The 23,209-nt window shown below is 35.9% G+C and overlaps 5 protein-coding genes across 7 annotated transcripts in view; 2 read left to right on the top strand and 3 right to left on the bottom strand.

Moving 5' to 3' along the window:
• The window catches only part of LOC108949701 (low-density lipoprotein receptor-related protein-like), a 9,259-nt gene extending 8,573 nt beyond the window's left edge, over positions 1-686 (bottom strand). Inside the window, exon 1 of the mRNA XM_026835596.1 lies at positions 375-686. Coding sequence (XP_026691397.1) covers positions 375-438 — 64 coding nt within the window. The 5' untranslated portion in view covers positions 439-686. The remainder of the gene's footprint in view (positions 1-374) is intronic.
• A 601-nt stretch (positions 687-1,287) lies between these two features.
• Positions 1,288-4,296, top strand: LOC100184919 (transmembrane protein 53). 2 transcript variants are annotated; one of them, XM_002127374.5, is made up of 5 exons: positions 1,290-1,457; positions 1,800-1,949; positions 2,448-2,596; positions 2,986-3,192; positions 3,683-4,296. In XM_002127374.5, exons 1-5 carry the CDS (start codon positions 1,382-1,384, stop codon positions 3,971-3,973), a joined length of 873 nt encoding a protein of 290 aa, XP_002127410.1. In that variant the 5' UTR covers positions 1,290-1,381; the 3' UTR covers positions 3,974-4,296. The 2 variants fall into 2 exon arrangements, with proteins under 2 accessions (XP_004226358.1, XP_002127410.1); XM_004226310.4 differs by lacking the exon at positions 1,800-1,949 and having other exon boundaries at positions 1,288-1,457; positions 3,683-4,078.
• A 19-nt stretch (positions 4,297-4,315) lies between these two features.
• On the bottom strand, positions 4,316-6,066 carry LOC101242566 (UDP-N-acetylglucosamine transferase subunit ALG14 homolog). The gene is made up of 4 exons (XM_004226311.4): positions 5,905-6,066; positions 5,379-5,541; positions 4,932-5,091; positions 4,316-4,571 (listed from the first exon to the last, which is right to left on the bottom strand). Exons 1-4 carry the CDS (start codon positions 6,017-6,019, stop codon positions 4,398-4,400), a joined length of 612 nt encoding a protein of 203 aa, XP_004226359.1. The 5' UTR covers positions 6,020-6,066; the 3' UTR covers positions 4,316-4,397.
• Positions 6,067-6,295: 229 nt separating this feature from the next.
• On the top strand, positions 6,296-20,919 carry LOC100180205 (lysine-specific demethylase 4C). 2 transcript variants are annotated; one of them, XM_026835599.1, is made up of 20 exons: positions 6,296-7,159; positions 7,612-7,693; positions 8,027-9,197; positions 9,802-9,915; positions 10,220-10,396; positions 10,783-10,976; positions 11,228-11,381; positions 12,108-12,305; positions 12,802-12,989; positions 13,231-13,706; positions 14,037-14,171; positions 15,093-15,229; positions 15,818-15,956; positions 16,627-16,766; positions 17,356-17,523; positions 18,087-18,287; positions 18,717-18,884; positions 19,461-19,580; positions 20,088-20,180; positions 20,541-20,919. In XM_026835599.1, exons 3-20 carry the CDS (start codon positions 9,072-9,074, stop codon positions 20,616-20,618), a joined length of 3,006 nt encoding a protein of 1,001 aa, XP_026691400.1. In that variant the 5' UTR covers positions 6,296-7,159; positions 7,612-7,693; positions 8,027-9,071; the 3' UTR covers positions 20,619-20,919. The 2 variants fall into 2 exon arrangements, with proteins under 2 accessions (XP_026691400.1, XP_009859394.1); XM_009861092.3 differs by lacking the exon at positions 7,612-7,693.
• On the bottom strand, positions 20,785-23,118 carry LOC100175518 (serine/threonine-protein phosphatase 2A 56 kDa regulatory subunit beta isoform). Its single transcript, XM_002127775.4, has 2 exons — positions 21,957-23,118; positions 20,785-21,536 (listed from the first exon to the last, which is right to left on the bottom strand). The coding sequence occupies exons 1-2, from the start codon at positions 22,908-22,910 to the stop codon at positions 21,198-21,200; spliced, it is 1,293 nt and encodes a 430-aa protein (XP_002127811.1). The 5' UTR covers positions 22,911-23,118; the 3' UTR covers positions 20,785-21,197.
• Between the last annotated feature and the right edge of the window lie 91 nt (positions 23,119-23,209).

Raw genomic sequence — 23,209 nt, 5'->3', positions numbered from 1 at the left:
ATTACCAACGGTCTATGAAAGTCGCGGGGACAAGGTTTTATAATTCTTTGAATGTTCTTTGTTGACTACCAAAATGTACGAGAAAATAGAATGAAAAGGTGTCCCATCTTCCCCCATCCTACTATATATATATAGGGTATATAGTTATATAATAATATATAGGTTGGTCGGGAAAAAACTATATTTATCACTTCAAATACGATAGCGAGGAACAGATTAATTAAAACAACGAAGAGAATGGAAATAGCAGCAAAACGACAGTCGTTAAAACACGGTAGAGATAAAAACTATTCAGGTGAGAGTCAAATAAAAAGCATGGCTGCCAAACCCTACACTTATGATAATACGGTTCGTTATAGTCAAACTTAACTTACCCGTTTTAGATGAATACACAAGGCAGGTAATAACAAACACAACCATACATAGGAAAGGCTTCATATTACTACTGACTGCATCAGCTAAAATACGCTGGTTTTATGAGAAATTCTCACGCTTACATATCCTAATCAGTGGGCGTGTGAAGTTTTTGTTTCTCTCGTTTACTTTTCGGATATTGCCGTCAAGTTACGGCTATCCCCCTTTTTCACACGGTTGTCCAGTTTACAAAAATCAATATGTTATCTCATAAAAGAGGCTGTTTATAATTAAACTAGCCTTTTTGTGCCCGTTTTCCCTTTTTTCAGACTGTAGAGACCTTAGGACCAGATTAATTTAAACGGACGTCAAATTCACATTTAAAAGCCGGCCTGTTTTTCGTATATCCAGTATATAATAGGGCTCTTCTACTTTAGCTATTTCGTTTGCACAGATGTCCATAAAGTACTTGGTCACGATGCAACCCGATTTATGTCATCGATTTTGTAAACACTTCAAGTACTTGTGTTAGGAAATTGTCATGCTGGGTGTACATATAGCGTGGTTGGTGAAACGTAAAGTTTTTATTTAGACTTTATTTTACTATCACCAAGTTTTGTGGAAACTTGTAAGAGGTCACGAGAAGTAACATACGTCGTAACTTGTAAGCCGGGACAAGGTGTATGAAACAGACCCGTGTTATAACGACTATCGTTGCCCCAACACGCGAGGACAAATAAGATATATTCATATTCATTCCTACTAACCACCATTTTAATACAAAACAAGTTTTAATCTAAATATTACCTATTACATATGCTAATCACTTTTTTTCCTATTTAGGTGTCTAAACTTATCGTCCCCTGATTAGCAGGATTTTTCCCAAAACCGTTTATTTTTAGCCCGCTAGATGGCGACAGTAATCAGCAGCAACAATGGATTAGCGTCGTTTTTGTTTGCAGATAAGAGCTTTTGTAAATACTGCCAGTGTAGTAAATATAAGTACTTTGCATGACGAAGAAACAAAATGCTTTCGGGCAGAAGTTCAGGAAAATACCAAAGCGAAAATGATGACATAGAATACAATATTGCTTTTCCAAATGGTAAGCATATTTAATTTTGTTTATCTCTTCGAATACGATTGCAACGATCAAAGCAATCAAAATAATGAAGAGAAAGGAATTAAAAATAGAACAAAAGTCGTTAAAACACACTACTTTACTTCAATTTTATTAAAGTATAATACAAAAAATTAAATAAATGTAAATTATTTATACCATAGGGGACCACTAAATTGGGCCAGTTATCGGTAATTGCTTGCCCAAAGACACAATAGTAGCAACATTAAGTCTTGAACCTATTACCTTCGGGTTAGAGGCAGGCCTGCTAATCGCTGTACCGAGGGGGCATGGGGCTATACAAATTTATAAAACTTTCTTTTTTAGCCAGCAGTGATGAAACAGAAGCTGTTGTGTTTTTACTTGGGTGGGCTGGAGCAGAAGACAGACATTTAGCCAAGTATAGCAACATATATGAAAAGCAAGGATGTATTACTATTAGATATGTTCACCCTGTTAGCAAAGTATTTGGACATGGTATGTGAAAAGTTGGCCGCATAATATATTTCACCACAAAGTAACTTACTTGGTAACTCGTAAGCTGGCATGAGGTGTATGAAACAAAACACCCGTGTTATAACCACTGTCGTTTTCCAGGAACGGATAAAGTAAGTTACATTCATTCATTCATAATTGGTTATGGTATATTATGTATAATTTGGGTTGTGTAACATAACATGACTTTTAATAATCTCTTTGAATTCAATAATAAATGACGTATTAAATGACAAAGCAAAGAGAAAGTCGTTATAAAACGCCAAGTATAAAATAATAAAAGTAATAAAGTTGTTTGAAAAGACAAGTTGTTAAACCTAAAAAGCTGCAACTAAATATTTAAATGAAAACCGTATCATATATAAATATATACATATATTGTGGGCTGTTATGTTAGTATTGAAACTGACCAGAAAATCCATGTTTTGTGCACCGACGATTCTCCACAGTAAATATATTTATACATCTCAATGTTTTCAGACCCTTCTGACTCAAGCGAACACAAAGAAACCGCGAGGAAACTTCTCGCGTTACTTGATGATTATGACTTGGTGGAAAATCCTGTGTTCGTTCATGCATTTAGCAACGGGGGCTACTTTGTTTATAGGTTTCTAGCGGATGAATTTCAAGTAAGTGTTTGTGTTAATTGGCCAACCCTGGTTTAAACCTCGGGTCCCCTGGTGAGCTGTAGTACTTCACCTATATAGAATAGAATGTGCATATACAATGTTGTGGTAAAGTGTCAACTCTGGTCTAAATCCCAGGTCCCATGGTGTGCCTCGCTATTAGACTTCACCCATATAGTATATAAGTTACCTTTTTTAATATTTGTAACATTTTATTTCGGTATAAATGTTGTGTCTCTGTAGTTTATTATGTTTTGGTTTGTTACCAACAATTAATTATGTTTGTTTTTTGTTTTTTGAAAATTATTGTTATTGACATACTGATAAAAAGTACAAGTAATAATTATGCATCTATGCAAATTTTGAAATTATCTTACATTTATTATGTTCAGAAAAATGAGGTGAATGTCGTTGGAGCTATCTTTGACAGTTGCCCTTCCAAGTTGGAATACTTAGTTGCAACAAGGGGGTTGTTATACTCTGGTGTGCTTCCTAATATGTTTGTATCCATACTATGTATCTTTGTGTTTACTTTCCTGTACATGTGGGTGAAACTGAAGATATTACTTGGTCTTACTGATGGTCCACTTATGTATGAGGTTGGTATATTAGTGTATTGTATACCAATATAAGGGCCAAACCTAGACACATTTGCCCTGCAATTTTATACACTGCATTAACTAGTAGACATTACAACCAATTAGTTAGAATTGTTTCACAGGATTGTGTGTCTAACTATCTCTGCCTCTCCTGTGTTTATAAAATGCTTGCAACTTATGTATAAATGCTAGTGGTCTATGATTTCTAAAATCCAAAAGGCCAAACCTGGGGTGCCAGGAGTTTTCTACACAGCATTGCATTAATCAGTAAACGTTGAAATAAAAAGTTGGATTTGTTTCCCAATTATCCCTGCAAAAGGTGTAGTGCCAATGTATGCGAGTTATTTACAATAATGTAGAGTGTAGACATCTATGGTTTAAAATAGTGTGCATCTTTAAAAAAAACTTTTTAAAAAATTGACTAAGTGCCATGGCCCATTACATGTTTCTACCATGCAAGGATAAATAAGTTTCATTCATTTATTCACAGGCAATGCAGGATTCGCCATTCCACTCTTGGCCGCACTTGTTCTTATACTCAAGTGCTGATGTAATAGTTCCACTAAGGCATATTGAAGACATGGCCCTTGCAAGGGAAAAGGCTGGTGCGACGCTCGTTGTTAAACACAACTTTGAAACATCTCCACATGTTCTGCATTTAAAACAATACCCAGAACTATACACAGAGAAATGCTTGAGTTTTGTGGAGGAATGCTTACATATTTATGACGGGGAAGAAATGCCATTGGAAGATGGAGAAATACCGGACTCTAACCTATGACTTTAACTGCTTATGTTAGCATGCGCTGCTTAATGCTTGCACGGGTAGGCTAGCTCACTTTACACAAGGTTACATTTGTTCTATAAGAACTATACTAGAAATGTGGAAGAGATCTTCTGGCGTTTGTTTGTTGTGTGATTTTAAGGGCCGATGTTTCGTCGGCTATTTAGAAAGACATCATCAAGGTTTACTGGTAGTGATAAATGTCAAGTTATGCCTTGCTGTATAGCCCTGATATTGCCTCACCATATGGCAGACAAAACATTGGTCCTTTAAGATCTTAGGATATCTTTCACACTTCTAATACATATACCTATCGCCAACCACATGAACTGTATTCTGTTTCAAACAATTGCACATTTTCCAAAAACCATTCTTAGTTCTGGAATAAATATTTTTTTATTAAAAGTTAAACTGCTTGCGATTAACAAATTCTGCCATTGAGATAAATTGCTTTTGGGTAATTTTCCAGCAGTTGAGGCCATTGTATAAAAAACTTTGTTGCGAATGGATAAATAAGTTTCCCACTCAAGGACATACTGGTAACGCGACATATGCTTTCAACAAAGATGATTTCACCGCGACAGATTCCGAAAAGCTGAAAATAGAAAGAAAACATTAGGAATTTTGTAAGTAGACGTGACAGAAACTAGGCTCATGGCCCAGTGGTTTAAACTGGATCAGAGGATACCGAGATCAAGGCTCAATGCTGCTACCATTGTGGACGTATGTGTCCTTAGGAAAGATATTAAACAGCAAATGTTAAAACCCAGCGGTCACTAATGAGTTGTCTAAATTGTTAGAGAAAAATAATCACCCACAAAGTTACATACGAGGTAATTCGTAAGTGGGGACAAGGTGTATGAAACAAAACACTCATGTTAAAAGTTACTGACCGTAATTGCCCCATCATGAGAAGGTAAATAAGTTACAATAATTCATAGTTCTACAATCTTACTTTAAATAGCAGTGCAGTGTAACAGATAGGCACACAAGTTCCTGGCCCATTGCACAATATGATATCAGGCTTGCTCTTCAAAATAACAGGGATGCAATATAATAACGAAAACAGTGTGGAAAAAATTGTGCTTATCCATGATTGTGCCACTTCCCTGCTCCTGAAAGTAAAAACAATCATTAGAAAAGTATGTACTGGCAAGAGGCAATTAACATTTAGTGTTGTGGCACAATGTGTAACGTGCCTGCCTCTAGCTAGGAGGTAACAGGCTCGACGTAGACATATGTTTCCTTCGGCAAGACACCTAACAGCAATTGCTCCAACCCAGTGGTCACTAATGGGTTCTCCAAAGGTCAGCTATACAGTGTTATAATAACGGTCATTGCCCCACCATGCAAGGATAAATAAGCTACATTCATTAATAACTTTAATAATTAATTTCCACACCTTGGTATAACGTAGGTAAAATGGTTTGATTTTGTCGAGATTTTTGATTCTAACTCCAGAATTTTCTTCTTGCTAAAATGATCAGTGTTTGCAAGAACATAATGCCGTTCAAGGTTGGTTGGTAAGCTTGATAGAAGTCGCATCAGTTCAGTTGTGTGACCACCTGCAATAATAAATGCATGTAACTTATTTATCCTCAGATTGTTGGGCAATGACAGATATTAACACGGGTGTTCTGTTACATACACCATGTGCCAGCCTGTATTAATACTGTGTTAAGTGCATTTGTGGTAATACACACCTAGTAGGCATGGTGTTCTCTCTGGGTGAGATCCTTGTCAAGTCCTCAGGATTTAGCCCAGATATGACAATTCCTGAATCCGTTAACCATTTTACCCCACCCTACCAATGCTACCATAGCTTATTTTTGTTTTTTCAACTTTACAATACATATATAAAATTGTCCTCTTAACCTTATAAATTGTTTTTAGTATGGTAATAAAGTCAGCTGAAGTCAAAAAGTTACCTGAGCCAGCTATGGCCAAAATACGTGTCGGTTGTTTATTACGTGTCAAACGGCGCATAAGAATCCATAATAACAGAATTAGCATGGAAAGCAGTGCCCATAACCAAATGTCCATTAAATATTCCTGTTTTACATTCAGTATACACTTACAAAACCATATAAATCAACCTAAAAACATAATAATATAAGTAAAAATGATAAAAACATAGAATGTTACTGAATCATAGCTTTTTCAGGACTGAGCAAAATTTTATGCAGAACGATTGACCCTATATTAAAAACTTTTTTCTATCGCATGACGTCATTGCCTTTTTCTAATTTAAGCTGCGATCTATTGCATTTAGGAACTAAAAGCCAGAATTTACGCAAGTTTAGGTTACCATAACTTTATAACTGGAATTGTAGATTTAAATGTTATGACCTTTCTGTTTTGCATAGCCGTATTTCGTTTTGTGACCTATTTAAAATATGGTAGGCGTTTTTGTAAACGTAAAATTATTTGCCGCAGAATATGTAAATGAAATCACGTATGCAATGTCCGCCATAAATTGAGTAAATGACCAATCGAAAAATCTAGTCGGTTTTGTTTTTAGTGCAGCTATTAAATATTCGTTGTAATGCGTTTGAAAATGATTTGGTTTTAACAGTTTAGTGTTAAATCCAGCCTTTTTTTTTACAAAAATATAAAAAATGATAACAACTTTTGCTGGTACTTGTAACTACTTTTTTGTTTAAGTAGTTTACTAGTTGTGTGTTATTCTATTGCAGATACATTACAATATTTATAATGGAACAAGAGACAGTTCAATCTGCTAATGCAGCTCAAGCTGGCACTTCAAAAGCAGAGAAAATGAATTTGAAATGTAATTCTACAACAAAACAATTATCTAAACTCAAGAAACAAAAGTTGTCATTTAAAATCAAAAAAGCCAAACACAGTAAAACTAACAGTGCTATTAAAAAGTATAGAAATAAACATCGTGAACGGAAAAAGAACAAAAACAAAAAGTCCGACGCAAAAGACAACTCCATAGTTGCAATCTATGTTCCTCGACTTCGAGATATTTTACAAACTTTCCCACAAGATATTGTAACCTGTTGCTTTTGTCATTTGCCTGGCAACTATCTCCCTGGCTTAGGTGATTTGTATGGCCCATACTGCCCAACATTCCGTGATCTAACTGAATATCGGAAAATAGCACATACAAATTTAGACCTACCAAGTGCCTCTTGCCAAAACCATGATATTTCTGAGGTAAAGATAAAATAGATTCTGAATCATGTTAACTATTTAGGCAGGCAGGCTTTAGTGTAGATGAGTAATGTATGTTGTAGTCTGACATCGGAGCATTTCAATTCCAAATGCTATGATATATAAATATATATATATAGCCTTTGCCTACTCTATTTCTCTGGTATATAATTTAAGTTGTTTTACTTTTGTGGGTATTTATTTTTATATAGAGGGTTAGTAATAGGTATTGGTGTGGGTCTATAGGCTGCCTAAAATATGTACTGTGAGTTTTTACAAATTTGCACCTAAAGCTGTAGTTCAATATATTTGATTGTATGTCTGGCTACTTAACAATATTAATGAAATTTAAAAAAGCTCAGTTGCATTTATTGTTGGTTTAAAAATTGTATAAATTATTGTTAGTGTAAGCCCATATGTGTGTAGTGTGTTTATATAAGTTATACTTGTTGTAGATAACTGTGGACCTGGACAAGAAAGTATGTTATATTACTACCAAGTATTCTAATGGTACAAAAGAAATAATTGAATCTCAAGGTACAGAATCAATTTGTGTTGCGTCTTGTTTGTTGAGGATAAATACAGTACCATTAGAACTAGCCATAAGCAAAGCGATAGTGAGTTTTCCACTAAATTTGGGGTGACTATGTTAAAATGCAGTTACCCTCATAGTTGTCAAACATAGGGAACCTCATTGATTAATGTGGTGAATGCAATATACTTTGGCTCTGATTGTTTGTATAGACAATTAACAGCAATCATAGAATGTTACTCCTGCTTCAAAAATTGGGGTGACAAGTCACCCAGGCCCCCCTAATGTCATGCCTATGGGACTGGGCTATAGTTTTCTTACAAAGTCATTATTCATAGAAGTACCAACAGCAAAGGAAACAGAAGATACCATTTCTGAAATGTCGTCCCAACTACGCATAATGCAAACTTTGGATTACCTTCTATCTGATTCACGCAAAAGTTCGCATAAGCATAGATCTCACAAACATACTGGAAAAATACGAATACCTGGATTTAATGGAACTTTAAAGCTAAAATCAAGCAACCCTGGCAATGACACAGCAATTAACTCAGACCTTAAAAAGTTGCTGCCAGGAATAGACACAATTATTTTCATAGAACCAGTTGCGCAAGAGGGCAACATGCAAGCGAGACCAGGAGGAAACAGAAATATGGGTTCACCTGGTGTCAAAATAGCAACTGTACTTGATAATATCACTGTGTCTCATAAATTCGATACCTCAGATATGTGGGTACATGCCCCATGCGCCATGAATGCTCCAGGGGTGTGTCTTATACAAGGACAGTTGTTTGGTCTTCATACAACTGCTACAAAGGCTAAACAAACCCTTTGCAACTACTGTGGGAGAAATGGGGCCACAATGACCCAAAGAAACCAAATATTTCATTACTTATGTATGATTCCGAATAAATTGGACTAAAGCAAACAAAACTTTTTCCTCATTGACATTTCATGTTTTTAAATTAGTACAAATATAAATAATAAAATGTAACTTTTTTGGTGCATAAAACAGAAATTTTTTTGGTCATTTTTATTACAAACATAACTACCCATATTTTTATGACAGAATTGTCTTTATTTCAAGCGTTCTGATTCAAAACTAAAACCATCTTCAGTGATGTCAGAAGTTATAATGGCAATAATTGTTATATATTGGCTGTAATGTTTGTATTCGATTGTAACATAGTTTAATTTCCAAGTGTTACTCCCTCAGTAAGTTTACACAATCATTCATATTCCAGTCTTAACAATATTACTAATTTTTTTTATATCTTTTTCTTTTTTACAGGTTAGTTTTTTGTTAGAGTTTAATGCACCATACAGATATAAAGGAAATATAGTTTCGCCCGTGCACTGTGCACCAGGATACTACATATCAATATGAACAAGCCAAACAATGATTGCCAGATCATGGTATTCAAACCAACTATGGAAGAATTTAAGAACTTCCCACGTTATATCCAATACATGGAGTCACAAGGCGCACATAAGGCTGGGATTGCTAAGGTATTTCTACTATTTGTTTAAGTTATATATTCATATGCTTGTAATGTTTAGGTGTCAATGGCAATATGTAACTGTTTAGCCTATCTATAAAGCTGGGTTTGCTAAGCTATTTCTATATTTATTGGTTAATGTTGTTCTATATTTCTAAGCTTAGGCTTGGGGTGCCTTCGTATACAAAGCATATGATAGCTTACAGTTATACTCATTGACATTAAACGTAGGAAACCTCATTGATTAATGTGGTGAATGCAGATACTTTGGCTCTGCTTGTTTGCATAGACACCTAACAGCAGGGTAAAATCTGAGGTGACATTGTTAAAATAGTTACACTCATAGTTGTCAAACATAGAGAACCTCATTTATTAATGTGGTGAATGAAATATACTTTAGCTCTGTTTGTATGTATAGACACGCAACAGCAGGGTAAAACCTATTTTAATATTTAAAAGTGGTTGCTAAAACAATGACTTCACCCCTGTTTTAAAAGTTGGGTTGATCTGACACCCTAGACACCCCTAATGTTACGCCTATGTCTGACCTTATACCCCATCCCCAACTTGTGTTTAGCCCCCAATGTGAGATTATATTTGTCCATTAATTCCAGGTGATCCCTCCAAAGGAATGGGTGCCAAGGTGTAATTATGATAATATTGATAACTTTGTAATCCCTGCTCCTATATCTCAAGTTGTTACTGGAAGGAAAGGACTTTTTACTCAGGTAAGTGGACAATATGACAAGAAGTAATGGTTCAACTGTGGACTATATTTCAGCTTCCATGGCGAGCATAACCGTAGGGTCTCACTCGTATAAAATAGACTGCACATTCAAAGATTAAATAAAGCATGTTTATATATATCTGTTTTTTGTTGTTTTTTTTGGAAAGTTTATGTGTAATATTTATAGAATATTAGTGTTATATCCGCATTGAAACTGACCAGGAAAAACTTGTTGCATCACTTCCATCGCATGTACCTTATCTGCTTCATTCCCCATCTCTATTTTATGCCATCTTTATTTTCAGTACAATATACAAAAGAAAGCCATGACTGTGAAGGAATTTCGAAGATTAACAAATACCGTTCGATTTGAGCCGCCTTTCCATGAAAATTATGAAGAATTAGAACGAATGTATTGGAAAAATATTTCATTCAACCCCCCAATATATGGAGCTGATATAAGCGGATCTCTTTATGACAGGGTTGGTTAAATAGTAACTTGACTGTGGTTTCTGTTATTTGTGTCTACGTGATCAAATGACATTAATGGGAGAGTAAGTGTTCTTTACACGATGTATGCACATAATACATAACAGAGGATTCTAACACAATAATTGAACGTAACTTTTTATCCTTGCTTGGCAGGGCAACAAGAGTCATTTTTGCACAGGTGTCCTGTTTCATAAACCTTGTGCCCACTCATAAGTGCCCACTTATGAGTTAGCACAAATGTAACTTGTTTATCTTCGTATGACAGGGCATGAACGGTTTGGTATAACATTGGTGTTATGTTTCATACACCTTGTGCCCACTTGCGAGTTACCACGTATGTAACTTTCCAATGTATAACAGTATTTATTTTCACCAGGGAGTTGACGTTTGGAACGTAGCTCGGCTGAACACTTTACTCGACATCATCGAAATGGACTCCGGTGTAAAGATAGAAGGTGTCAACACAGCGTACTTGTATTTTGGGATGTGGAAAACTACATTTGCTTGGCACACAGAAGATATGGATCTATACAGCATCAACTATGTGCATTTTGGTGCGCCTAAATCATGGTTGGTATAATATATATTATATATGACTATATGTTATATATTTTCGTGTTTTAAGATGAGTTCCTTTGGCATGGCATCCCATGGGACCTAAGATTTGTGCCAGAGTTAGCCCAGGGTGCTACAACATTTAATAAAATATAAATGTAATTTGCTAACTTCCATTATACAATATTAATTCATATATCAATGGTATCACGTAACAGGATAAGTTTAGGATTTTTTGGCAGTTGATTAATCACCCCAACATCTAGGTACGCTGTAGCTCCTGAGCATGGAAAAAGATTAGAACGACTGGCTGCAGGTTTCTTCCCCAACAGTAAAACCAACTGCTCTGCATTTCTACGACATAAGATGACATTACTCTCGCCCTCAATACTTCGTCAATATGGCATTCCTGTTAATAAGGTGGGTGGGGCTGGGTTGAAATGAATGTAACTTATTTATTCCATAATTTGAACTAGTTAATAAGGTTAGTTTTTGTGAATTGATGAGCATAGACCTATTCCATACGAGTGAGGTTCTACAGTGAGGCACGCCATGGGACCTAGGAATTAGGCCAGAGTGTTCGCCCATTACCCCAACATTGTATATGCGGATTCTTTTCTATATAAGTAAGGTCCTTGTCTAGGTCCAATGATTCAGACCAGGTTTGGTCCATCACCCCAACACCCAGGCTATGTATTTAATTTATTAAGTTTGAATGAAGGTAACTTAACAGTCGTTATAACGCAAGTGTTCTGTTTCAAACTTCTCATGCCCGCTTTTGAGTTTCCATATAATTTAAACAACCCATAAGGACCACAGCGTTAAAGAAATTGCCATTAATTAATTGTCTTGATCAAGAACGCATTTGCCCACAATAGTAGCAGCGGTGGGCCTTGAACCAGAACACATTGATTAGAGGCAAGCATTCCAACCATTGTCCCAGGGCACTTACATATAGGGATACACATTACAGAAAATTACTTTATTTTGAATCTGGAATTCCGAATCTAGAAAATTATGTATGATGACGTCATTAAACAGAATGCAGAATCCCGTAATTAGATTCGAGTACAAAAGGATTCGAATCTCATTGACTCGAAATTCTGTAATGTCCATTCCTACTAACATATTGATACGTACCCACAGATCACCCAAGAAGCAGGGGAATTCGTTATAACCTTCCCGTACGGCTACCACGCTGGGTTCAATCATGGATTCAACTGCGCTGAATCAACAAACTTTGCATCGGAGCGATGGATTGATTACGGCAAGATTGCAGATAGATGTTCTTGTCGTACCGATACTGTTTCCATCGATATGGATATATTTGTTCAAGTCTTCCAGGTATATCATATACTTATGTGTGGATAATATTGCAGTATTTTGTTGGTGTTGCTGCATGTGTAAAGTAATGACTAGTTAAATACCTTACCCCGCAGTACTATGTAGTATGTACTTGTATAGTAGGATAGGGGAAGATGGGGCATCTTAAGCACATAATATCTAAATATATTGATCGTGTTTTAAACAATTAACAACGTTGTGTGGGAGTCGTTAGGATTCGAATTCATAATTTTTGATTGTTACTTGATTACTACCAAATGGAACGAGAAAATTGAATAAAAAGGTGTCCCATCTTCTCCCACCCTACTATATTAATGTAACAGTATTCGAAAACAATTTTATTCCAAATGTCAGACATATAGTAGGGTGGGAGAAGACGAGACACTTTTAGCCCATAATATCCAAATATCCGAATTGTGTTTTAAACAAACACAATACATTATAACCAGCATATTATAACTCCTTTATATAACTTACTTTGTTTATTTTTACCCAGCCCACCCAATATGAGAATTGGAAAGCCAACAAGAACGAAGTGAAACTAACTTATGTGGAAACACCGGCCGTTCCTGACTTTAATAAACCTTTTCCTGATTGGAAGGAAAAAGTTGCTGAGCATAGAAAATCTAAGGATCCTTGGAAGATGAAGAGACTTCCTTCAAAGTCATCGATTAAACTTAAGCCGTAAGTTTGTATGAATGTGTGGATGAATGAGTTTAACTTATTTGCCTTTGCATGGCGGGGCAACGACAGTCGTTATAACACAGGTGTTCTGTTTCGTACACTACGTGCCAGCTTACAAGTTACCATGTATTTTACTTTGTGGGTGATTGTTTCATTTATGGCTGACTGAAAAGTCGTTAGGCCACATAAAGTCTGTGTTTTATTCTTTATCAACTTTGTTCATGTTTATTTCACTCCATAGAGCTGACTTCCCAGAAAAATCGGACCGAACCTCTCCAAAATCTCCCACGAAACATAAGAAGAAATCTTCCCCATGCAAATGCATTACCACCACTGTACAAACATTCGGTACACCACAATACCCCAACCCCGCTCCTAGCACCTCCCCAGAAGAAAAACCTTTCGACATATCCCCACGTTTCATTGAAAACGAATCACTTTTTGATCGCATAAAAGGCGGGGCAAGACGGATGTCTTCAGCAAAAGCCATCTCCCATGAGGATGAGATAGACCCAGCTTTTTTATTAAACAAACAGTCCTGTTCATATACAGAAGTTAAAAAACTTTCCCAAAGCAAACCTTGTTCATCTAGTAAGTGTAGCTTGAAAGAGGATTTGGTAAAGAGAGAGAAAAGCAGTGAAAACTACACAGAACAATGTGAACCACTAGTTTTAATACCATTGGATGTAGTTGCCGATTCTACTTTTGTTGGTAAAGGTGAGTTTCATGAGACAGCTTTATTACATTTATATTTATATATGCTGTTACTGCTAGGCATATTACAATTCTAAAATATATATTTTGATCTGACAGAAACAGCATATACATTAATAATGCTTGCAAGATGGGTATATCAAATAAGCCCATTGGTTGGTCTGCTTGTTGATCAGACGCATGAGCCTTTAAAGTATGGTAGTTGGATTTGGATACCCGGTTTTGTGAAAAATAAAACATCAAAATAACCGTTCTTTATTACTGTGCACATCTGAATTTCTTTTAAAACAGCCAACTTATAATTTTTTGTAATATTTTTCCAATTATTTGCAGATTCAAACTCCGAAACAAAGAAAACGAAACACGTAAAACAAACAGTTAAAAGAAGACAACCTCTGACAAAGAAGGTTGTCGCGAAAAAGGCGTGCACGTCTGTTATACTTAATAAGCAACAGGAGAATAACATGGGTGCGGAGTTGTTTTGATTTATTGTTGTTAACATTGTGTGTATAATGTCGGTTCTTTTCTCATTATATAAATGTACGCGTGCCTTCTTCTTTTATGTGCCACAATATTGTTATGAATTTAGGCGCCAAACCTGGGGTGGCAGAGTGGGCAGGCTTACCCTTAAATTTTACATTAATCAGTAAACATTACAACCAATAAGTTAAATTTGTTTTACAGTATTGTGCACCCAACTATCCCTGCCTCCCCTGTGTTTATCAAAGTTTGATGTCTATGACTATATTTTAAAGGGTTAACAGTTTTTTTCTGAGGTAATGGGCCAACTGTGGCCTAAATCCCATAGCGTGCAAAACTTAAGACCCCACCAATCTGAAAATCTTTTTTTTAAATACAAAAAAAAACTTTTAAATACTTTAAAGAAACCTAAGAATAAAAAGCAAGACAATGTCTCAGATGAATTAACTACCTAATCCTGGAGATATATAATGTCTCATAAATACTTTGCATTTTCATTTCTATAGCTTTTTTTGTTTTTTTATTGCCAATTAAATATCACCTGACACCTAATTTTGTATTCAATATTGTAATAAATTATAGCTTGAGTGCATGTATACTAACATATGTGGAAATAGTGAACTGCCCAATGATATCAGACCATATTTCTTAGCTTTATCTAATAATACAAGCTAATTAATAGATAAGAAAGTACAGGGCCATGTACTATGGGCATATTTGAATCAAATGTGTTTCTTAAGATTACATTACAGTTACTGCAGTTTAAGCATAAATAGCAAAACTGTATTTTTAAGCAACACATTTTACGAGCATTTAACCCAAGTGTATATAAGGGTGTATATAATGTATAACAGTATAGATATTTATTGTTACATTACAGTATATTGAACCCAAACCTTGATATTCCAGATGCTGATGTAAATCCAACGAAAGAAGACACCGATCTAGTGATGTCAAGTTTTAAAGATGAGATTGAATACAACAGAAATGCTGCAAAGTCCTTTCCCTACTGTGCGATATGTACCTTGTTTAAAGTGAAAAGGAATGTAAGTACTTTTAAAATACACGAATAGGATAAGATAATGAAACTTAGTATATAAACTATTGGTGCCAGGGGAGACAGGTTTCCAGGTTTAATGTTACTGGTGTGGCCATATGTGTCATTTTTGGCAGGTCACAAAAGTTAAATATGCGGTAACTCGTAAGCAGGCACGGGGTGTATGAAGCAGAACACCCGTATTAAAACTATCGTTATCCCACCATGCAGGGATAAAGCAAGTTACATTTAACTCAAAGTGGGCACGAGATGTATGATCATGAAGCAGAACACCCTTTTTATATCGGCTGTTGTTGCCCGTCACTTATGTATATTATAAAGTCCAACGATCTCAGTTTTAAATTATATATTATATTCATGCGGAATTGTGTTATAACAACTATTGTTGCTCCTTCACGCAACTAATATATGTCACACTTAAATTCTAACAATCTTAGTTTTAAACTATATGTTATAAGTATGAAGGAAAATTATGAAATTATAGTGACTATTAATGCCCAACTGCTCAAATATACTGTAAAGTATAAAGAACCACAATTCGAGTTATAAATTGTATGTAATATACCCTTCTATGCAGAAATCCCACCCAACCACCAACCCCCCCACCCCACACACCCCTGTAGTAGCAGGTGACAATACTAAACCACTGATACCTGAAGTAAGCTTTGTATCAAGTGTGGCGGGCCCTACAACTCCATCTGTGTGTAAACTACTTGGTGAGTTGCTATATCATGTGTTATAGATATTCTATATATTATTTAACACTTGATTTCAAAACTTTTATACAGTGAGTGGGGGAAGATGGACATATTTTCGTTCTATTTTCTCGTTCAATTTAGTATTAAACACAGAACATTCAAATAATTATAAAACCGCATCCTCGCGATTCCCATAGACCGTTGTTAATTGTTCAAACAAGATCAGGATATTGGTATATTATGTGCTAAAGGTGTCCCATCTTCCCCCACCCTACTGTATGTCGGAATTACAAGACAGAATATCGTGTGTTAATGATATTCTATTTATTATTTAATACTTGATTTAGAAACTTTTTATGGAAAATTTTATGTATGTTCTTAAGAAGTATTTTTTTAAACAACTGTGATTTTGCTGCGAATTCCCTTCTCTTCTTTATTTTAACTAATTTGCTGCTATATTCGAAAGGATAAACACCATTTATAATTTTGTAAAAGTGTAAAAAATACCTGTGTTTTATATAATTGGGTTGAAGATAAATATGTGAGTTACAGACACCATATATTTTGTAATAAATTTTATAATGTAAATCATATAATTATACATTTGTACTGCTCTACATGTGGCCATTAACCATCTAATAGGAAAATAGAAGCCTGTTATTTTCATCACTAAGACTCTATATTCCAGATGAAAGAGGTGAATCTATATTACTACAATGTTGTGTATGTTGTGTACAAGTACACGCTTCATGTTACGGTGCAACACATATACCTAACAAAGGTGAACTATGGACGTGCGATAGATGTATGGACAGAAGCTGGTCTACTGTGAGTACAAAACGCGTTGGTTAAATGTATGAATGTAACTTATTTATCCTCACATGGCCGCAGAATGACAGTGCTTTTTAAAATGGGTGTTTGTATGGCTGATGGTTTGGGTAACCCATTAGTGACTACTAGGTTGGAGCAATTGCCGTTAAGTGTCTTGCCCAAGGACACATACGCCCAAAACTGTATCAGTGACTAGCCTTGACCCCATTACCTCTGGGTCATGTTTTTACTCGCTGTTAAATGATTAGGATGTGTTTTGCCAACACTAGATACTACGTATGTCATATTGCTGTATTTCATTCAGTTAATTTACAATTGCACCTTCTGCCCCTAATATGACTGAAGTTACAATACATAGCTTTCGCTCTGGTACGGCATTGTATTTTTCCAAATGCATATCAAGATATCATCAAAAGATTGGGATCCACTAGATTAAAATAAATATTAACCTGTTCAATAAAGCTTATACACATGTATTAAATACCTTGCAAAAATTTCAAGCGCAAATTCAAATTTATTGAAAAATTCAAACGCAAATTCAAATGCGTTAAACGGAAAAATTTGAAAACCCATCTTTACCCCACAGCAATGTTGTTTATGCTGCATGAGAGGGGGGGCATTCAAACCCGTTAATGTTGAGTCAATATGGGCTCACGTGGTGTGCGCCATCGCGATACCTGATGTTTATTTTGAACAACCTGTCAACAGGACAAATATCAATATTTCTAAAATACAATCCAAGAGGTTAAAACTGGTAAGTGGTTGTTGCTCATTTTTGGGCCATTGAATAAATGTAACCCAGTGGTGGGGAAACGACGGTGATAACACGGGTGTTCTGTTTCATACATCTTGTGCTTGCTTACGAGTTACCACGTATGTAACTTATTTATCCCCACATGGCGGGCAACGACAGTCGTTATAACACGGTGTTCTGTTTCTAAAATACAATCCAAGAGGTTAAAACTGGTAAGTGGTTGTAGTTGTTGTGCTGTTATTATAATATATTATTTCTATACCGCTGTTGTTGCTCATTTTTTGGGCATTGAATGAATGTAACTTTTTTATTCATGGCGGGAAATTGATGGTCGTTATAACACATTCTGTTTCATAAACCTTGTGCCCTCTTACGAGTTACAACCTGTGTAATCTTAGATAATTATTTTCTGCTGTAGCCCTTATTATTAAGTATCTTGCCCAAGGACAGCAATGGTAGGTTTAGTAGCAGCTGCAAACCTCAAACCTATACCATCTGGGCTAGACCAGAAAGCTCCATCTACTGTGCCTCTATATTTTCTAAAGTTACAACTCATCCAATAGAAATGCATCTACTGCAAAGACAGTCCTAGTGAGGATTATGGCGTTTGCTTGCAATGCTGTACAGGCAACTGTACGGTGTCGTTCCATGTTACATGCGCGCAAGTTGCAGGTGTCCCTATTGAACCTGGCAACTGGCCGTACCCTGTATATGCATATTGCCATCAACATGCTGTGATGCCTGATAGTGAAGAGACAGACATGGTAAGTGTTGGGTGGTTGGAAGTAAATTGTTTGTTCTCGTATTGCAGGTAATGATAGTCGCTATAACACGGGTGTTCTGTTTCATACACCTTGTGGCTTGTGCACGCTTACAAGTTACCACGTATGTAGCTTATTTTTCCTCGCATGGTGGGGTAATTACTGTCGGTATGATACGGATGTTGTTTCATACACCTCGCGCTTGCTCTGTAACTGTGTAATGTTTTTATGTATGGCTGACAATTTGGACAACACATTAGTAACCACTGGGTTGGAGCAATTGTCGTTAAGTATCTTTCCAATTAGGACACATAAGAGGTTAATTAAGATCATCGAATACAATATCCTTCACCAAGTTTCAAATTACCGAGCCACTGGCATTTGGTGAAAAACCTGTGTCATTAAATCTAATGTTCCAAATTCCCTTCACAGCCATCTAAGAAGCAAGTACCCGTACACCTGAAGCAGCGGGTTGTAGCGAAGTTAAAGAGCGGTAAATTACGAGGGGGTTTCGTTACCGAACTTGAAATGGAAGTTTTCCATAAAGTTCATTTTAAGGATAATTCATGGAGTGATAATCTGTATCAACAAGATATTGTGGTGGGTTAATATATATAGTACTATGGGGTGAGATGCTACACCTTTAACACATAATATCCAAATATCCCGATCGTGTTTTAAACAATTAACAATGGTCTATGGGAGTCGTGAGGATACGATTTTATAATTTGTTAAATGCTCTTTGTCTACTACCAAACGGGACAGGAAAATAGGCATCTTACCCTACTATATATATATGAGCAATGATATCTGTTTTATTACTGTTGAGCTTTATATAAGTTATTTTACATGTGTTAATGTAATAGGGCATTTCTTGCTTTTGAAAGCAGCAGCAACTACAGCATAAAATTTAAATTGCTATTTCACTTTTATTACCAATTTCAGCACTTCTACCAAACGTGGCTGCTTACAAAATCTATTTCAATCCCTTCTACAAATCTAGCTTCTTACAAAAAGAGAATACTTTTGTGCAATTAATGATAAAGTTCTGTAGGTTACTTTTCACATAAAAATCCATTTAATTTGCGCGAACACAGTAGAACTATTGGCATAGAAATCTTATGTTTTATAAAAGTTATAAATATTATATTAACTTAAAATAATTTTATTTTTTAGGACCATGATTGGAGTGAAGGGAATTACCCTAAAGTAGGAAACACAGTGCACGTTAAATGGACGGATGGAGATATCTATGAGGCCGAGTATCGGGGACATTCGGATATTCAGAATATAACTGTATGTTCTAAATTGGATATTTCTTCCTAAGTAAAGTAATGGAAATCTGGTTATTTAAAACATTGGGGAGAAGAGAATAAGTGAAGGATTTAAATACTTATTTGTCTGTTATGTGTTACATATGTGGTAACTCGTAAGCGGGCAAGAGGTGTATGGAACAGAACACCAGTGTTATAATGACTGTAGTTCCCCTGCAATGTGAGAATAAATAAGTTACATACGTGGTAACTCGTAAGCAGGCACGAAGTGTAGGAAACAGAACACCCGTGTTGTAATTCCCTAATTTATATGCGTATCTATTCTGTATTGGTGAGATCCTGCAGCAAGGCATGTCACGGAACCTGAAATTTAGGCCAATTTCTTGCTAGTATATACCAATAATGCCATAGTTAGGTATATATCAATACGTCATAAAAAGGCCATAGTATATATTATCAATAAGGCCATAGTTTTGGCCCATTATGTTTAGATAGTAAAGATAGATAAGTTTCATCTATTCACTCCTAGGTGACCTTGGATGATGGAACCTCTCATGAAGTTGAAAGAGCCGACGTTTTCACGAAGTTCGATTCCTGCACCCAAAAAATTAAACGAAAACTGGTAGGGTTTGTTTTTCTTAATTATTCTAGCGAGTATGCTTTGTATTGGAATAACCTGTGTGATTTTTTTATACTTAATTTTTTTTTTCGGGGGATGGGGTTAATGGGTATATATATTGTAGTTTTTTCTGTTCCGATCAGGGGTAAGGTTTATTCTCTGGGCGTTTTGTATATATCAGAGTGTGAGTTAAACCCTGTAGGTTTTATGATAGTTTTATTCTGATTGGTTCAACAATCGCTGCATGCCAGGGGACCTGGGATTAAAGCCAGAGTTGGCCCATTACCCCAACATTGTATAAGCATCTTCCATTCTATAAGGGTGAGGTCTTACAAGTATAATTTCGACCATGTTACTTTACAGCAACGAAAGCCGTCAAAATCAAAGAAGCAACAAAAATGTCAAGTTTTCAATGAAACCAATGATGGAATAGCAACATGAACACATTTTCTCTTATTTTTCAATATAGTGTGAAAGATTCTTTAATAATATCCTCACTGTTTATTCTTTGCTCAGTTGTTCAAGGTGCTGTGTTTCAAAGCTTAATCTTTTCTTGCATGTAATCTTAAATTGCTTGATTTATTTTGCATTAATTGCATACGTAGGATTAAATACTCCATTTTATTGCCATTGTTAGCGTTGTCTGTATCCACACTAATGTTCAACTAACATACTTGATTTGTTTATATTAGATTTTTATGATGGTTGCGACCTAATTAAATAGCATTTCAGTAGATATCCAGACCAGAGGGCATGAGCTCAAGGCACAATGCTGCTACCATTGTGGGTGTATGTATCATTGGACAAGAGACAGGCAATTACTCCAATCGCGTGGTCACTAATGGGTTGTCCAAATTGTCAGCTATACATTAAAACAATCACCCACACAGTTACATACATAGTAAAAGTTATGACGACTATCGTTGCCCAACCATGTAAAGATAAATAATCTGCATTCATTCACACCACACCAAAAAAATCTCAAATAAGCTTTAAAACAAATGACACTTAAACGCTTTATTATTTTTCTTCCAAAACAGAAGAAGAATTTTCAATCTTCCTATTCATCGCAGCCTGCTCTTCCAAGCTCCTCCACAACTCCTTTGATCTCTCAGCTCTCTCCTTCTCACTTTGCTTCTTACTCTTCATCGTCATGACCATCTTTGTGAAAAACTTCTGGTTTCCGGACATGAAATTCTTCAGTATATTTGCAGCCAATGATGTGATCGTTTTATTCCAATGGTGGTTCGAGACGCTAATAAGGCTTGATAATACCAACGGTAGAATCTGTGCAGCGCTGACTTCGATAAGGCTGACTATGTATTCGTTGTCCCAGAAGTACAGCGCTCTCTCGGCTACCTTAGCGGGAAAAATAATTCGTTAAAACGATTGGAATTCAGTCGTTAGGGGGTGTCCCATTGTGCAAGACACTTAACGAAAAATAACACCCGTGTTATATTATAACGTCTGCCGTTGTTCCGGCATGGGAAGATAAATAAGTTACATTCATTTATAATATAGACAGGAGCAGGTCAACGGCTAGATATACGCTATGTTTAGTAGGGTGGGGAAAGATAGGACAGTTTTAGCACATAATTTCTAAATATTCTGATCGTGTTTTAAACAATTAACACCAGTTTATGAGTCGTAAAAACGAGTCTATAAGTCGTGAAAACACGGTTTTATAATTCTTTGAATGTTTTCTGTTTACTACAGAATGGGACGAGAAATCGAATGAAAAGCTGTCCCATCTTCTCCCACCTTACTATATCAAATTACCTGAAAATGCTCGCATTTTATGCATTTCGCGAGTCGCAAAAAGATGTCTTCTTGCACTTTTAGGAATTCTGCCGGTTGCATGACGTCTATTATCTCTTCCAGTTCGCCAAGAAACATGACTTCTTTTGAGGTAACGGTTTTAGGCCACAGTTTTAAGAATCGTTTGGTGAACTTCTCCGTAAGGCTCGGGTCTTTTTCTAAATACTGAACTACGCAGTATACTAGTTGGGCTTGAAACTGCTGCAACTTTGACGATGTATGTAGCGGAAGTAAGACACTAAACAAGAAATGTATATGCTCATGTTTTAACGGACATGCATAGCCGTTTATAATGCTACCCATCACTTCGAGTATTTCTGTAGCTCCAGGAAATGATAAATCTTCGTAAATTACTTCTAAAAACTTGTTGTTAACCTCGCCCCTTATATACGACCTGAGGCCTAAAAACTTGCCGTAAATTCGGTGCAGGACAGTTTTTAAACATTCTCTTTCGTTAATATCGTCGCTGCTGAACATTTCAATCAAATGCTCTACGAATTTGTGGTCGATAAATTGCTTTGCCTCGCTCGGTTGGAAATCGGGAGACTCCAGTACTCGCACGATAAACGAATACACAAGTTGAAGATGCGGCCAAGCGGGGTCCGAAATAGGGTCGTCTTCATCGGGGTCATAATCCGGATTTTTAGGGGGCAAACTTCTAAAAACGTTTCGACAAAACATAGCAAACGATATCGCATATATTGGCTCGATTAAAATGCCTTTGCTCTCTTCCATAAAATGGATGATTTCTGTGAGGTAGATTCGTTTAAGTTCCTTTTCTTTCAGTTCTATATTCACTTTTTCGAAGTTGAATGTATGGCAGCAAAAATGCATTTTCTTGGCAAATAATTCCAAACGGGCATGAACAGGAGTATTAGCAAGTAATGGCAGCGGAGTGGTTTTAGTCGACATCATATTTTTCAGACTTTTACGAATTGGAAATGAACTAAATATGACCTGCTTCAATGTAAAAGTTTTAAAACTACCTAAAAATTTATTTTATCTTATTTTGTGACTTCATAATTAGTCTTTTTGCAATTGTGACAAATTTGTCGAAATTACCGACAACAACATGTTTTCGGTAAATTCGGCAAATATGACGTCATGAAATTAGTTGTTTTGTTTGTTTTATTTCATTTGTTTTGAATTTCGTGATTGTTGCTTTGATTGGTTGTAAACGTTTTAGATAGTTACTTGTCTAATGCAATACTGCT

This window comes from Ciona intestinalis, chromosome 8, assembly GCF_000224145.3.
Source record: "Ciona intestinalis chromosome 8, KH, whole genome shotgun sequence".
NCBI lineage: Eukaryota > Metazoa > Chordata > Ascidiacea > Phlebobranchia > Cionidae > Ciona > Ciona intestinalis.
This window is presented reverse-complemented; position numbering and strand designations above follow the sequence as displayed.

Coding starts and splice junctions, on each gene's coding strand:
- LOC100184919 (XM_002127374.5), top strand. CDS start 1,382: ATGCTTTCGGGCAGAAGTTCAGGAAAATACCAAAGCGAAAATGATGAC. Junction 1,458..1,799: donor CAATATTGCTTTTCCAAATG/GTAAGCATATTT, acceptor TTTCTTTTTTAG/CCAGCAGTGATGAAACAGAA. Junction 3,193..3,682: donor ATGGTCCACTTATGTATGAG/GTTGGTATATTA, acceptor ATTTATTCACAG/GCAATGCAGGATTCGCCATT.
- LOC101242566 (XM_004226311.4), bottom strand. CDS start 6,019: ATGGACATTTGGTTATGGGCACTGCTTTCCATGCTAATTCTGTTATTA. Junction 5,092..5,378: donor TTTACCTACGTTATACCAAG/GTGTGGAAATTA, acceptor TTTTACTTTCAG/GAGCAGGGAAGTGGCACAAT. Junction 4,572..4,931: donor ACACTGCACTGCTATTTAAA/GTAAGATTGTAG, acceptor TTCTATTTTCAG/CTTTTCGGAATCTGTCGCGG.
- LOC100180205 (XM_009861092.3), top strand. CDS start 9,072: ATGAACAAGCCAAACAATGATTGCCAGATCATGGTATTCAAACCAACT. Junction 19,581..20,087: donor CGGATATTCAGAATATAACT/GTATGTTCTAAA, acceptor ATTCACTCCTAG/GTGACCTTGGATGATGGAAC. Junction 20,181..20,540: donor AAAAAATTAAACGAAAACTG/GTAGGGTTTGTT, acceptor GTTACTTTACAG/CAACGAAAGCCGTCAAAATC.
- LOC100175518 (XM_002127775.4), bottom strand. CDS start 22,910: ATGATGTCGACTAAAACCACTCCGCTGCCATTACTTGCTAATACTCCT. Junction 21,537..21,956: donor TAAAATGCGAGCATTTTCAG/GTAATTTGATAT, acceptor TTTCCCGCTAAG/GTAGCCGAGAGAGCGCTGTA.